The following is a 17,285-nucleotide window of genomic DNA, read 5'->3' on the forward strand; positions in this document are numbered from 1 at the left end:
AATTAGACTGTAAATTATTTGAAATAGGAAAACCATTTTGCAACAATATTGCTAATCTCCTAATTAAGCTTACCTCTGGCTAAGGCTACAGTTCAGAATTTATTGTAATTTTAATAAATCAAACAAATTCCTACTTCTTATATGATTTTTTTAAAGGACAGTTTAACTGTACTAATTAGTTTTATGGAAGCATAGGTTGCTAGTATATGAAAAAATACCAAGATTTATGTACTTAATAGTTTAAATAGTATTTTTTTTAAAAAAACAGCTTTGTTGAGGTAGAATTTATATACTGTGACACACTTATTTTAAGTGAAAAATTCAATAATTTTTATTAAATTTACAGAGTCATGCAGTTATCTTCACTATTCAATTTTAGAACATTTCCAATAACCCACAGTGATTCCTTGTGCTCATTTAGATAGGCTTTTGTGAATTAACTTGGAAGCAATCTTATAACATCGTTTCCATGGGAATATATATTGTAAACTGACTTTTGGATGAACTTTTAAAATTAGAGACTGGGTGTTTATAAATATACTCTGTAAGTTAAGATTTATCATGTTTATTTCAGATAAAAATAAATATTTTGCAAGGGTTTGGGTTCTACTTAAAACAAAATGAAAACTGAAGCTCTCCATATGAGAAAGTACCACAGAATTTTTTTCAAGTTATTTCATACTGCAATGTGTGTGTGCGCATGTGCCTGTGCTTATGTGTTTTATTGCAATTAAAAAAGTTTGTAAAGTTGACAGTCTCCCTTTAATTAGAACAACCACCAGTAAATATAATGGATTTAATGACTTTCATGGACAAAGCGTGATGTGTTCTTTTGAAATAGGCTCATAAAGATTTTAGGGACAAATATTGTAACGTGATAGCTGAAGATTCCCTATGGATTAAAATTATAATGATTTTATAATTCACCTGGGTCAAGGTAGCTGAACATTTTGAATTTATAATAAGGTACTTTGCATTACTTTTAGAATTACCTAGTAAAACATGTATTTCTTTTAGTCTAGTCACATTGAAGACATATGGTCAGACCTAATTATTATTACATAGTGGGCAGTTTTTTTTTTTTTTTTTAAGGATAATACGTAGGCCAATATATAACAAAAGGTGTTTAAGTTATTGTGAGTAAATTCGATACATACTGAATATTCCCACAAACTTGTTCTGTGCTGGGTACAGTAAAACATAAACCAGCAGAGTCCAGACCTTGAAGTAAGTATGTTGTAGAATACTTTTGAGTATCAGATAAATAATAAAAACTTTGGTCATTTGTTTTATTCGTTTTCTTTTAGGCTAAAGAAAATTCTTTAGAATAAAAGTAGTTAGAAATACAGTTGGTGTGATTATTTGAGTTTGAATTTGGACGGAGCAGAAATTTATATTTTTTTGGTGGCACTGAATGTAACACCATTAAATAGAATACAGATGTGCTTTGTTTTGAAAGATTCCCAATATATGAAATAATTGAAAGACATATTTGGTGGTGGTTCTTGGCCTCACCAAAAGGAGTATTTCCTCTCTGAAAATACCTACCCAAGAATTTTGCTATATAGCAACTCCCCAGTTCATTAAAGTATAGCAACTCCCCAGTTCATTAAAGTATCTGTTTAAAGATGACTAGCTCTATGACTTTGAGGTAAGATAAGGGAACTGACTTTGTAATTTATAGGCTCTTGCTAACTAATGATAGCAGTAAGGTAGACTGAATTTTTTAAAAACTAGAATGGTAGTCAATGTCACAATATAAAAATAAAGTTGATATTGAATTAAAATGAATGTAAAGTAGGGCTTCCCTGGTGGCGCAGTGGTTGAGAGTTCACCTGCTGATGCAGGGGACATGGGTTCGTGCCCCGGTCCGGGAAGATCCCACATGCCGTGGAGCAGCTGGACCCGTGAGCCATGGCCGCTGAGCCTGCGCATCCGGAGCCTGTGCTCCACAACGGGAGAGGCCACAACGGTGAGAGGCCCGCATACCGCAAAAAAAAAATAAAATAAAATAAAAAATAAATAAATATAAAGTAAAGCTGATATTATAGTAGTTTTCTGGGTGGCTGTGTTCTGGGAGATTGATCCAGCAAATACTGGTTGAAAATTGAGGGATAGTCTTAGTTACAGAAATCTTTGCTGTTAGTGTATATGCCTCATCTCACTTTGATTGTATATTGCTAGCTTTTGTTCACTTTTCATGTTGAATTGTAATTGTTTTTATGCTTCAGACAGTGAAGCTTAGAGCTGTACCTGATTTACATATTGTCAGGGTAAATAGCAAGGAATCAATAAATACTAGGTAACAGTATATTGCATTAAAAGACGGAGAAACATCTTGAAAGAGGCAGAAATATGGTGGATGTTTTGAGACTATTTTTAAAGATTTTTTTCTTCATTCATTTGGAGAAATAAAGTGACTTAAAGGCAGGAAAGCATCCACATTCTCTAAATCTCAAAGATAGAAATTATGTTAAAAATTGATTTTTGCTTAGAAACAATGAAAATGCTGCTGCTGCTTCTTTTGATCTTTCCCGTGTCAACCAATGTTTTTTTCTTTTAACTTCTAATTAAATATTAGAAGTGACATCAGTGAGCATATTTTTCACTTTGCATTCAGAATACATGTCTTGAGCAGAAGCTTTGACCCAGGTATTGAACTTAACGCTATAGAAAAAGAGATCGACACAGATCCCACCCTCAAGGAATTCTCGTATTATACTAATTCTGCAAACAAAACTGAACCAATCAAATTTAGAAGAAAAATGTGTGTCTTCAAAAAAAACTTGAATGTTGGCATAATCTCTTTAGAATCATTTACTTTAGAAAACTGTGAAAGATTATGTTTTATTTGATCATTTTGCTAATTGTGAAAATATTTTTATGATTTTGTTGTTATTAAGCAGTATAATTTATATATATTAATTCTACAGGGGACCAGATCCCATCTTATTTTATTCTATGAAATAAACATTTTATACCTCTCATAATTTAGGTTACATTCCCAATATGCCTACATTTTGTATTGTCTTACATAGTTTATACAGAAGGCAGAGTGAAAATTTTCTAAAAGCAAAGCTTTTTAAGAATGATGGCTGGGCTTCCCTGGTGGCGCAGTGGTTGAGAGTCCGCTTGCCGATGCAGGGGACGTGGGTTCGTGCCCCGGTCCGGGAAGATCACACATGCCGCGGAGCGGCTGGGCCCGTGAGCCATGGCCGCTGAGCCTGCGCGTCCAGAGCCTGTGCTCCGCAACGGGAGAGGCCACAGCAGTGAGAGGCCTGCGTACCGCAAAAAAAAAAAAAAAAAAAAAAAAGATGGCTAAAATTTTAACTAACTATGGCAGATTTATTTGATGGACTTCTTTTTGGCAGTGAGGACAGCTTAAGTGTGCAGACACAAAGAACCTAGTCATTAGTGATGGACAACATTTCATTATATTAGTATGAAAGAAAGCCAGAACACATCAGAGTTTTCAGTTTCTACACTGCTTTTTAATTTCTTCCCTTTTTTTTGAAGGAAAGGTTGAAATCCTTAGCTGACACTTAGACATATGCAGTGCCTTAAGGCTCCTCCATGGTAGTGTGAAGTATGATTAGGAATTATGTAGGAAATGAGTGACATTTTTTCAAATTGTTCAAATGTTCTTATCAGTGTTTACTGAGTATATTGGTGGGTATGTTGAAATAAGGAAGAAGCAGATTGTATACAAAAGAAGCATTGGTGGTTTATATATATCTAGATAAATGGTAGTAATTTGTCTACTTTTTGTGTCTGTATGTGTGTGTGTGTGTATATATATATATATATATATATAATTTTTCCCCCAAACCAGATTATCCTCTCCTTGAATCTTGTTTTTTTTGAGTAAACATATATTAAGCATCTGTTATTGTGTAAAATATGGTGCTAGCTGCTGTGGCTGGATCAGGGAGGTGACTGGGACAGAAATTTTGCCCCCTGGATACATTTTTCTATCCATAGGTTTGTATATGTTGTATCTGGCATGCTGTAGCTACGTCATAATAAATGCTGGGGATTAAAAAAATGCTTCTTGATTTCTTCATTGATTCAATGAATGTTTATTGTGCACCAAATAGTTATCCGATTTGGAAGTTCTAGTGTTGCAGAGATAAGTTTAACTATCATTTAAAATTAGAGGGAGATTTTCATTTCACCATTTATTTTACAATAAAGAGACTGATCCAGAAACACCAAGTGATAAGGACAGTTAGCTAGCAGCTTGGGCAGTTTGAGGTCTTTGCCACATTCTCTCCTTGGCTGCCCTCTCTGCTAGTGTTACTCCAGCACAAGGCTACTCTCAGGAAACTGTCTGGAGAAAATGACCCTCCACCTAGCCAGTGTCCTTATTTGGCTCCTACCTCTATCCAGCCTCAGTAAAAATTCTATATTCAGAAAATGAAATTATATACCATTTGGAGGAAAACTCCCCCAAGTAATAGTTTTTAAAACCCACTTTATCTGAACTAATTTCTTCCCCGTCCTTCAAAATTTCTGCAATAAATTTAATCATTTCCATTGTGATTTCATTGTAATCTATTCTGCAAGTTCAGTTGGGTGGACATTTCCAACTGTTTTTTCCTTTAGGTATGTGTGGGGGGAGAGTGGTTGCATAATATTGGTTTATGGCATTAATTAGCTATGAAAATATAGATACGTGTTTAAGGTGAAGACATGAAGGACCTAGAGTCTGTCATACAGAGGGAAGTAAGTCAGAAAGAGAAAAACAAATACCGTATGCTAACACATATATATGGAATCTAAAAAAAAAAAAAAAGGTTCTGAAGAACCTAGGGGCAGGACAGGAATAAAGATGCAGATGTAGAGAATGGACTTGATGACACGGGGAGGGGAAGGGTAAGCTGGGACAAAGCGAGAGAGTGGCATGGACATACATACACTACCAAACGTAAAATAGATAGCTAGTAGGAAGCAGCCACGTAGCACAGGGAGATCAGCTTGGTGCTTTGTGACCACCTAGAGGGGTGGGATAGGGAGGGTGGGAGGGAGGGAGATGCAAGAGGGAGGGGATATGGGGATATAAGTATATGTATAGCTGATTCACTTTGTTATAAAGCAGAAACTAACACACCATTGAAAAGCAATTATACTCCAATAAAGATGTATAAAAAAAATAAAGACAGAATTATCAGGTGTGTTGCTGCTTGCTTGCTTCAGTTTCATTAGCTTTTAAGCTTTTAAACACTAGCTGCTAATAGTTTGGGTGATTATAACTTTTGGCTTAAGTTTATCTCAGTGGCGAGGAGCAAATAAATACGCTTAAGGAACACTTCTGTTGCTTTCTTCTCTGGCTCCCCAGTAGGGGGAATATACAGATGAATAAAGTCGTGGATCTGAAGGAAGACCATGCAGTCTAGTATAAACAGGCAATCCCAGCATGAAGAGTAGAAGAGAAAACATTCTGTGAAAAAGGAGAGGAAAAGAGCTGTGGAGGTTAAGAGGAAGGAAACGGTCTTTTACATTTATGCTGCTCAAGTAGAGGTTTGTAGAGGAGGTGACCTTTGAAATGGGCCTTGAGGGTGAGTGGTTTGGACATGATTGGGAAAAGGCGTGTTAAGCAGACAAAACATCATGATTAAAGATGTGAGGACAGATCAAATAATTCAGTGTGACATCAGAACAGGTTATTTAATGGAACGTTATTAATGTGAGACTGATTCATTTAGATTTTATTTTACAGGCCAGACTTTGGTAAACTATGGACTGGCCCAGGCTCTTTTTTGTAAATAGTTCTATTGGAGCACAGCTGTGCTCAATTATTTGCATATTGTCTATGGCTGTTTTGTACCACAATGGCAGAGTTGAGTCATTCAGCAGAGACCATGTTGCCCTCAAAGCCTAAGGTATTTTCTGTGAAAGGCTAGATAGTAAATATTTGCTGAGTCCTGCTTTAGACCATAGTGGAGAAGCACCGATTCAGTCAGGGGACTGGCACGGAATAGTTTTCAGGAGAGTTTGTCAGACAGTCCTTGTTAGAAGTGGGGAGGAAGGTGGGTGATGTGGAGGCTTGTAGGGTGTTTGAATTAATCTAGTCCAGTGACTTCTAGTGGGAGTAGAGAGGCTTTAAATTCTACATAGATTAAGTAGATGGAATCAGTGGGATCTGGAAGAAGATTTGATGAGAGAAGCCTTGGAAAGGGAGGAGGGAAGGCTGAGTGAAAGATTTTCAGCTTGGGTGACTGTATGGTTGCTGGTGCCACAGAAACAGGGAGCACAGAAGGACAAACACTTGTAAAAGTTTCAATGACCTGTTAGAGATAGAACACTGACGTGTCTGCTAGAGGACTCAATATGACCACATGAGGTTTCTACCTTATGGTTTTTGCAGGACCCAGGAATATTTACCACAGTTAGCTGTGGAAAGTTTTATTTTATTCTTCATATTTAAATGGACCGATTTACTATGAGAATTGTTTTTAAGACTGTTGTGCATTTTTTAGAAAGTTTGAGCTTTTGGGTTGTTGTGGCTAAAATAATTTTAAGTAGAAAACCTTTCTTGCTCTTTGAAAAGTTAAATTGGTTCAAAGAACTTTCCTGAAGTACTTAAACACAGAAACAACAGTGCTACTAGAAGAAAAGGGGAACATTTCAGCAACCTTCAATTTTTATTCAAAGTCACATCCTCATTTGAATTACATGAAGATAATTTTTGCCTTTTACATTTTGCTTTACAGGAATTGCTTTCTGTTTATAAAGGTAATGCCTGCTTATAAAATACTAAATTATAAGAGCACAAGTTGCTAACACTCCTTCTCAAGCTACTGACGTCTGCTAATAGTTTGAGCTATACTGTGGAGATACTATATCCTTCGCTGGGATTACAAAGACAAAACAATCACTTTGCCAACTGTGCATTTATAGCTTTGAATACATGATGCTACCTACAAAATATCTGAATCAATTTGGTCCAAGTCTCCAATCATATGATTCTCTGACATAATGAACTCTCTTCATCCATCTCTCCAGACAATGTGTTGGTGTTCCTCTGCAACTTGCCAGGCAGTCTCTGCCTCAGAGGGTTTGCTTTGCTTGCCTCACCGCTCATGGCTCACTTACGCGTAAAACTGGTCTTATTTCCTAATCTTCAATATTAAAAAAAATTATATCAGTGACTAGTAGTCTTGAGGAAAATATCTTTGTTAGGAGAGATAGGATTATCCTAGGAGACAAAAATCTAAAGTGATCATACTGATGAAATCAGTTGTACTTATAAGAAAAAAAGAAACTTGTTGTATTTATGTAAATATCATTTTGTGAAGTCAGATTAATTCAGTTTTGTAAATAAACAGGGAGGAAGAGTTGGCTTGAGGTTTTAGTCAGAACAAATTTATTCTGATTTAAAATTTGTCTTAAAATGTATGTGTATTTGGCTAAAAATAAAGTTGTTTAAAACTACAGACTGGTGTAAACTTAAAAGTGAGTTTTTCTCCTACCTCTTGTTTCCTCAGTCCCTTTCCTATAGTAACAATAATGTTAATTTTGTTAACTGTTTTGAGAGATTATAATGTGTCAAGTATTGTTCTTAATTTTTTATTTTTAACAATAACTTGATGAGATAGGTACTACTTCCCCCCTCATTTTATACTTAAAGAAACTAAAACATAAAGAGTTTAAATTACTAACTTGTCTGTGGTTACTCAGATAGCAAGTGACAGAGCTGGAATTAGAAACCCAACAGGCAGACTTCAAATTGTACGCACTGAGTCACTTTATGATTATGTTATTAATAGTATTAAAAATTTCCTGCCCATTGATCCTAGAAGAAAGAAAAAACTATATGCCAAAAAAGTGTATCTATGTACACATATATCAATATGTTTTAATTTTGAAGTTATTTTTTTGTAACTGAAATGAAAAGCAATGATAAAATTTAAATTCTCTAGAACAATTTAAAATGAAAAAAATAGTCTAGCTCTCTGACTCCAACTTTACGTTTACTATTTTTTAAAAAATTGGCTAGGCATAATTACTAAATTTAGTTGCACATTAGCAACATTTTAATCCTCTTTTTTTTTAAAAAAAAAGGATTGAGAAATGGACTATCTGGTGAGGGTGTGTATACTTGTGAAGTCTGGTTCTTTAAAGAGAAAAAAGAGACAGGAATCAGAGAGTAGGCAGCTTCCTTTTTAAAGCACAAGACCTGGAGACTGCAGGAACACACCAGTCCCACTCACACTCCGTTGGACAGACTTGGTCATGTGGCCACATGGCTTCAGAGTAATCTTTAGCCATGTGCCTGGTTATCATGAGGGATTCCATTATTAAAATAAAGGCATAGGAATGTCTTTGGGGGCATATGGGGGTCAGTTAGCATCTCTGCCATAAGTGTAAACTTACGCTATTCTCGCTAAGCTAATTTTTTAAAGTTTCATTGGATTTTTACTTTTATAGAGATGAGAAATAGTCTTTTATTTTGATAAAATAATTCATATATAGAAAGTTATTAAATGTTGCCTGATGCATTACGACTGTCCTAGCATATTAACAAACTCCTTGAGAGCAAGTCTGGCAAAGGCATGTGGAACAGCCTCCTTACTCCCCAGTTCAGATATCACAGCAGTGCATTTGGACTGTTGGCTATTAGGAAGACCTGGTGCTGAATTAAAGAGCATTAGTGGGACTTCCCTGGTGGTGCAGTGGATAAGACTCCACACTCCCAATGCAGGGGGCCCGGGTTCGATCCCTGTTCAGGGAACTAGATCCCACATGCGTGCCGCAACTAAGGAGCCTGCATGCTGCAACTAAGGAGCTGGTGAGCTGCAACTATGGAGCCTGCCTGCCGCAACTAAGACCCGGCGCAACCAAATAAATAGTAAAAATTAAAAAATAAATAAAATTAAAAAAAAAATAAAGAGCATTAGTTTACTCTTCTTGTTTGCCACCTGGGATGTCAAGTCATTAAATTATTATCTTTGGAAACCTTTGGTTTTGAGGTACTCTGATGTTAAAAAAAGTTGCAAAAGAAATTGTAGTTGTAGCAAGAATTATAAGAATTATTCTAAGAATTATAATAATTTCATATTATAAGTCATTGTGATTCTGTGGATGAACTATGAGGAATAAAGTCCCCAGAAAAATCAGTGAAACTATAAATTTCATTTTTTACATATATTTTCAAGTGTATTGAGCTTTAAAAAATGCACTTGTCCATATACTTTTATTTTCAGATTTCAGGCTAAATCGTGATTCAAATATAAATTTATATTGATGACATTTAGTAGGTAAACACATTTTGTCAAAGATAAAGAAATCTTCAGAAATTGTAATGGATGGGTACAAATTAGATAGAAACATTAGGCAGTTACAATGGCAGCTTCTGTCAATGATTGTGTTTATATTATGTTATACAGCAAGTTACTGATTTTTAACATTTCAACACTGTTTTAGAATTTTGATTTTGGAGAGTAAGTGATTATTGAAAAATATTAATGCTAAATAAAAAGCTGTCTTTTATTTGGATTTCATTTGCCAATGTAATGTAAACACTAGTAATTTAATACAATCCATATAATTTAAGTTGAAGGAAGCTTGTTTGGTTTACTCTGTAAATAGTTGGTATTAATCCTGTGTTGGATTCTAAATTCTGACTTTTGTTAGAGACTGTTTCTTGGTTTATATGTCTAAATTCTGTCAACTATATTTTAAAACTTCTTTTTTTCCCTCATCAAACAGCTTTAATGTTATATTTGCTGGTGGTCCAGAAGAAGTTCTAAAAAAGTTCCAAAAGTCAAACCACAAAGTGGTCTTTGCAGCAGATGGAATTCTGTGGCCGGATAAAAGACTAGCAGACAAGTATCCCATTGTGCACATTGGGAAACGCTACCTGAATTCGGGAGGTGGGTAAGGTGCTGGAAGAAAAGAGTAATGCAAGTCATAGTAAATTATAAATACTGATGAAACAACCTTTTTAAGAATATGTAACTGTAGACATGAGGTTTGAAATAACCATTATCTTCTTTTCTGAAGGGAAAATTATATCAGTTTAAAATCCAGGGCTTCCCTGGTGGCGCAGTGGTTGGGAGTCCGCCTGCCGATGCGGGGGACGCGGGTTCGTGCCCCGGTCCGGGAGGATACCGCATGCCGCGTGGGCCATGGCCGCTGGGCCTGCGCGTCCGGAGCCTGTGCTCCGTGACGGGAGAGGCCGCAGCAGTGAGAGGCCCGCGTATCGCCAAAAAAAAAAAAAAAATCCACAGTGCGTTTTATAGTTGACAAAGCATTTTTTCATCTATTATATCATATGATACTCCTAACAACACTAGGCGGTGTAAATGTTATTATTTCTGCATTATAAGTGAGAAAACCCATGTTTCCCCGATTTAAGTGACTTTTCTTAGAGACATTTAGTTATTAAAGGAAAAACAACAGGGATCCATGTCTTCTGACTATAATTTCATTAAGAATTTTCTGGCTCTAGAATAATGGGTTTAGTAAATTCCCTTACTTAGGAAAAAGTGCAAGTTATACTCATGTAGCTTTAAAAAATAGGCATTACTTAATTTTATCTATATTTTAAATATATTGGAGTAAATTATTTATCTTGAAATCCCTAGTCAAAAAAAAATTCAACATTGAGTGTCTAGGTGTACTTTAAGTACTGCATTAGCTATGCCACCATAGATTAAAGGAACAAATTATCACATTTCCCTCTTTCCTTCAAAAAATAAAATAAAATTTGACTTTGGACCTTATTATAACTCCAAAATGTTTTCCTTAGATTGTGAATAATATAAACGCATGGCCAGAAGACATGGCTGTAGGATGGGGGACATGTCAAAGAAACAAGTTGGGTGGAAATTGCAAGCCACACTGGGAAAACAGATTTTGGGGTAATTTATATATAATAACTGATTGTATTCAGGTCAGTTCAAATAAGTGCTGCTTGAGATATCATCATGTCTGGAATCTAGACTTTGATCAGTTACTTTTGTCAATGAAACTTTCAGCAAGTAATTCCCTTTCTCTGAGATGCCACAATTACAGCCGTACTCACCTGCATTTTACTTTAGCAACCCATTTCCATACGGTACCTTGGAACTTTGTCAACCCAGATAAGTATCACATTTCTGAAACCTCAAATCCCAGTGTGTACTACCTAGTTTCAGCTCACTTTTTCTCTTCATCTCCATATGTTTTTAAAAAGTTCATAGTTTTGGGGATCTCCTGACCATTTTATTTTTCTCCTAATTTATCTACCACCTTTGGATTTTACTTCAATATTCAAGACAGAACCCAGGGTTTCTCATATTGGTCCCTTTGTCCTCAGTATTTTAGCATTCCTTCCTCTTAGATTTACAGTAGAGATGGCTGCCCACTCTTGACTTCTCTGAGCAATTGAATTGGGAGTGAGTGCAGCTTCCGTCTCCAACTGTCAGACCCTCAGTGACACATGGCTAACCTTTTAACTTATCCTAAGCCCTAGGGAGTTTAAGAGCCGCTTAGCTATGGAACTCTGAGATAAGTTTTACTTTGTATTTATTAGTTTTTCTAAACATGTAGAGTGAAATACATCATATGTAAATGTATCTAGATAACGATATATCTACTCCAGAATGTGAATCTCAAACAGATGCACAATGCTGTGGAAACAGCAAAAAACTAGCGAGTGCCTTTGTGAGCAAGTTTAATTAAGGAGGTGTTTATATGTGGGAAAGTGATCATACAAGGACATCAAAACGTCATCCTTATGCCCTCTGTAGTCAAAATAATTAAAGAAATGCTAGAAAATCTAAGTATGTTCAATAAAAGTTTGTGTAAGTTTGTGAATGATATATTGAGAGTTATTTAAGAGACATGAGTTTTGTTTGTGGGTACCTCATTTGGTTAAAAAAAATCTTTATCATGGAGAGTAAACATGTTTCCTTATGAGGAAAATTGCATAATATTAGAAACTTAATTCTTTTGAAATAATATGACAGTTTCATAGAAAAATGTAAATCATACAATATATATCACATACTATGAAAATAGATGTAATTCCTTTTCACTTTTTAGGACGCTTGGGATTTATGAAACAGATAAGGAAACGTAGTTTTTGAAAAACAGTCATATAAACCATTGGAAAATATCATGTGTTCCTTCTTGAATATGTTTTTTATCACAAAAGATTGGTTATAAGAATTAAGAAATACATCTTTTTCAGTGTTCTGGGATTTTTTTATTTGGCAAAAATGACACAAAAAAATGAGCCACCAGTGATTGATTTAGTCATGTTTTCATTTTGTCTTGTTTTCTCTAGTTAGCAATCATATTCCTTGACCTATTTCTTTTAATTCTTTTATTCCTATGAGGACATTTTAATTTTGAGGGTAACAAACTAGGTTTCCTTTCGATTCACAGGAATAAAATCGGTCCTTTTTAAAAAGTACTGCACATCAATGAAGCATAGCAGTTTGGCTGCATTTCTGAAATTCAGGGGAAGACTCAAACACAGGAAAAATGAGCCTGTTTTCTGTGTCTTTTACAGACAGCTGTTGTTGGCATATTTAACGCTTATGCCCTAAGGCCAAGGTGAACAATCCAATTTTAGACTTCCTTTCTCCAGACCATGACACACAAAACCCAGCCAGAAAATGGTTTAGCAAACACACTACTGACTAGCTCAGTGAAGGAAAAATTCCCCAAATATCCTAGATATAAAATTTCTTTGGGATGTTTGCAGTCCGTGACAGATCCAACATTCCTTTGATTGCGTACTAACATTAAAACCACTGTAGTGGAGTTTTTTTTTTTTTTTTTTCCCAGAAACAGTGAATCCTTTACAAAGGATCTAGGAACAGCATTTTAGAAGGTCAGAAAGAAAATTCTTCTGTCTAATTCTAATTTTTTCCTAGTAACTCTTTTTTTCCCTTACAAGCCTTCTAAAACATTAGTTCTCCCTCTTGTGTCAATTAATTTGGGGAATACGTTTATTCAAAGAGTCTTTGATTTTGCAATTGGTAGTAAAAACTTCCTCTCTTGTAGTTTATATATGGAAACAAAGGATACCCAATAACTCATATTTCTGTCATGGTGAGCTATGAAATTCAAAATTAAGGATTAGGACTAATAGCTTTACAAGTCTGTGCGACGGGTCTATAAAATTAACATAGACATGAGTTTCGGTCTTTGAATTCTGAATCTTCTATTCTTTCTCTTTTGTATTGCAGGATTTATTGGTTATGCTCCATATATCAACCGTATAGTTCAACAGTGGAATCTCCAGGATAATGATGATGATCAGTTATTTTATACTAAAATTTACATTGATCCATTGAAGAGGGTAGGTAATAGCTCTCACTTTCAGTGTAACTTCCTTGTTGAAATGGCTACTGGTGCTCCAGCCATTGCATCCATATTCTGGGCAGTTAACAGGCAGAATAGTAAATAAAGGGCCATTTCAGTTGTGTCAATGCTCTCTAAGTAGCTTATCTAGAAGTCTTACAAAATACTTTCTCATACTTTTCTTTGACCAGAGCATATTTATTTGGCCACATAAAATATGCAAAGGAGTTTTGTTCTTTATTTCAAGTACATGTGTCCTACTAAAAATCTGAATTCTCTTATTAACGGGAGAAATGTTGGGGACAATAGCAGCCTGCCGTAAACCCAAAGGACAATATTCCTGAGACTGGTTTAAATGAAACTTTGGAGAAAAGTAAAAACAAAGTTCTCTAATTTGATAATATTTTTAGTATATTCAACTAGTGTAAGTTAATGTTTCATAAGTTTACTATGTATAACCAGTACAGTTCTAAAATTTACTGAATTGTGTATTTCTAGGTGCTGTCATTAGGAAACATAAGTGTTTTTTTGTGTATATTTTACAGTGAGTTTGCAACTGTAGCTGCTGCTTTTTCTAAGATAAATACTCCAGTTATCTATATATTTTCATTAGATACTTCTCAAGAAACTGTATTCTTTAAATGTTTGTTTTTCTTCTCTCCAGTTTTTTACTGTCTCTACGTGCCTGGCACTGCCAGCCTGAGGACTTGGTCTCTAATCCAAGAGCAGAAACCTACTCTTGGCATGAGTGCTAGCCCATGCAGCTTGATGCTTGTCTTTCTGAGTGTAATTCAACAGTGAAAGTGCTCTGAGTCTTATTTAATTGTTTTTGCTTTAGGATGCTTCCTCTGAAATATCACTGCTGGGTCTGTAATATTTTTTGTTGTGTAAATCCTATTTAAGTTTTTCTCTAAGCGTAAGATTTTATCTGGTTAGCATGTGTCTTAGTCTGCTTGGTTTACCGTAACAAAATATCATAGACTGGGTGGCTTAAAATAACAGAACTTTATTTTCTCACCATTCTGGAGGCTAGAAGTCTGAGATCAGGGTGCCTGAATGGTTGGTTTCTGGTGAGAGCTCTCTTCCTGACTCATAGACGGCAGCCACCTTCTTGCTGAGAGACAAGAGAGACAGAGACAGAGGGAGGGTTAGGGCTTGAACATAGGAATTTTGAGGGAACACAAAAATTCAATCCATAACAGCGTGCAAAGACAATTTTGGGAGTATTATTATGACAGAGCAATGTAGCTAAAAAACTACATTGAGAATAAGATTTGTAAAGCAGATTAATCTTTATGATTAGGTTGATTAATTATAAACCTACTGTAGCAGTCAGAGAGGTTATGCTGCATAATAATAATCTCCAACCTCAACAGCTTAACATAACAGGGGTCTTTCTGAAGAAGGTTGCTATAATAATTTATGTATAGGATCTTTAAATTCCCTAAAAAAACAAACTATATTAACATGATAGTGTTGTTTGCTGTTTTTATTGTCATTTTTAATATTTTTTCTATTCTTATTTTTAGGACGCTCTTAACATCACACTGGATCACAAATGCAAAATTTTCCAGACCTTAAATGGAGCTGTAGGTATGCTTCCTAAATACTGGGTTGCTCATGTGTGCAAATGAACACCTGTGTTTTCAACTGTCTGTCTTTTGTTATATTCATTTGGGGCTATGACTAAGATTGATGTGTAGGTATTGCAGCTTTTAAAAAACATTGTACTCAAGCTGAGCTTGATATAAATATGTTCAGTTAAAATCATTTCCTAAGAATAGTACAAAGAGATGCTTCTGCCCTTAGGTAACTTAGACTTTAGTATCTCACCATCTGGGGACTGTAGATATAGTTTTGAGTTAATTACACGGTTTTCAGTGTCAGCTCTTTACATTGTGAGTTACTCAGGAGTATTAGAGTATTTTAACCTAGGTTAAAGGTAACTGGTAACGAGACATGTACACTGTGGAGTGAGTGTGTGTGTGTGTGTGTGTGTGCATGCCTATATGTGTTTTCCTGATAGACATGTATCTTGATAAAAATACATTAACACATTAAATTTAATTAATTGATGCATTAAAAATAAACATACATTAATGCATTAATATTTCAGAAATTAAAAATACATTGCAGTTCAGTACAGTTCTTCAAGGCAGTTCATAAGTAAAAAGATTCTTAGAATGGAAGGCATTTAGTTTGGAGTGCTCTGGAAATGTGAGGAAAGGAACTTGAAAACAAAACAAAAAATGTTTCTGCTCCCATGTGACTTGTATATTCCTGGAATTTACATTAGGCCTGATTTTCAAGAACTGGAAATACTATCAGTGATGGCCAGTTGTAGAAACCTAGCTTATGCCTGGCAGTTTTCTATTTGCCATACATATATTGTTATTATCTTTATAATAACCTAGAAAAGCAGGCAAGAATCCCATTTTATAGATGAATAAATTGAGACAGTAATTTAATTCATCTGGGATTATGTCACTCTCAAAAGGCAGAGGCAGTATTGCAAAGATGCTTTCCTTCCACCAAGACCCCTTGGTGTCTTAGCACCTCAGTTTGCCAGCACCAGGTTGGAGAAAGTCAGGTGCTCAGAATCCATGTGTGTGTCAGTGTTGTCCTTCATTTTGGATATCTGCCGACTTGGAGCAGGCCAAGTCTCCAAAAGTGTAGCACATGGAATAGCATGCATGAGAAATTTTATAACAAAAACAAGATGTATAGATAGATAGATAGATATACATGTATATGTATATATGAATACATACACACACATTTTAAATTACTAAAATCTGTCTTTTTAACCCAGATGAAGTTGTTCTGAAATTTGAAAATGGCAAAGCCAGAGCTAAGAATGTGTTTTATGAAACATTACCAGTGGCAATTAATGGAAATGGACCTACCAAGGTGAGTCACAGTGACCATTCTCTGTTTCCTTATTTCTTGGAGATAGATTATGGAGCAATATATAGAATGACTTCTTCTCCTCCCCCTTTCCCTCCTTCCCCTCCTTCTTTAATATCTTTAAGAGGCTTGGTAAACAACAAGATCCTACTGTATAGCACAGGAACCTGTATTCAATATCCTGTGATAAACCATAATGGAAAAGAATATTTTAAAAAAAGAATGTTTATATGTGTATAACTGAGTCACTTTGCTGTACAGCAGAGATTGGTACAACATTGTAAATCAAGTACACTTCAATAAAAAGAAATTTTAAAATACCTTTAAGAGGTTTTATTTTGGTGCCGACAATTTACTAGTTTCATCTTTTACACAGTGTATTATCTGGTTTCATTTAGATTAATCAAACTGATGACTTTTCCTCAGCAGATGGATAACTTTCTATTCTATTTGTAGCACATTTCAGTTTAGTGTTTAATGTAATAGCTTACTTGAGAGTGAGCCACATTTCCCTCATACAGAGTATCCTCTCTGAATAAGAAATGTTGAGGTTTGTAAGGGATCATTTGTTTCACCTGAGTCACCGTTGTCAAAGTTAATAGCTCTCTTAACGTTGGGATGTAACTGTAGGTCCAGAATGCTTCCTCTTGCACTTATTCTATAACAAGGTTGATGGATTATAGTTGACAAAGATATAATTTGTCTAATGAAATTTTATGTGCTTTTGGAACATGTATAATTGAGCTTGCTGACAGTGTTACTGACTGCAAAATTTGTAATAAGATTGTATCGCCGGAACCTAATTAAAATAGAAAATGAATTGTTATATATACATATAAGTATATATACACGTATATACACACACATATATACACACAAACATACACATATATGTTTAGTAATACAGTGCTTAAAACAATGTTCTGAGGTAATAAGATGATGCCTGGCTTACTCATAAATACCTAGAAAAGAGATTACCAGATAAATTTGCATTGTGGGAAGAGAGGATGGGGAGATGGGGTCTGCTGTTTCAGTGGAGTGAGTAGCTTGAATTCCAATAAAAGCAATCTGCATGGGAA

General features: G+C 35.2%; 1 protein-coding gene across 1 annotated transcript in view; it reads left to right on the forward strand.

The window, feature by feature from the left end:
• Positions 1 to 17,285, forward strand: part of PLOD2 (procollagen-lysine,2-oxoglutarate 5-dioxygenase 2) — a 107,180-nt gene that overhangs the window by 46,062 nt on the left and 43,833 nt on the right. The window contains exons 4-7 of the mRNA XM_060149152.1: positions 9,712 to 9,875; positions 13,185 to 13,297; positions 14,829 to 14,892; positions 16,112 to 16,209. Coding sequence (XP_060005135.1) covers positions 9,712 to 9,875; positions 13,185 to 13,297; positions 14,829 to 14,892; positions 16,112 to 16,209 — 439 coding nt within the window. The remainder of the gene's footprint in view (positions 1 to 9,711; positions 9,876 to 13,184; positions 13,298 to 14,828; positions 14,893 to 16,111; positions 16,210 to 17,285) is intronic.

The sequence above is a fragment of the Lagenorhynchus albirostris genome, chromosome 5, assembly GCF_949774975.1.
Source record: "Lagenorhynchus albirostris chromosome 5, mLagAlb1.1, whole genome shotgun sequence".
NCBI lineage: Eukaryota > Metazoa > Chordata > Mammalia > Artiodactyla > Delphinidae > Lagenorhynchus > Lagenorhynchus albirostris.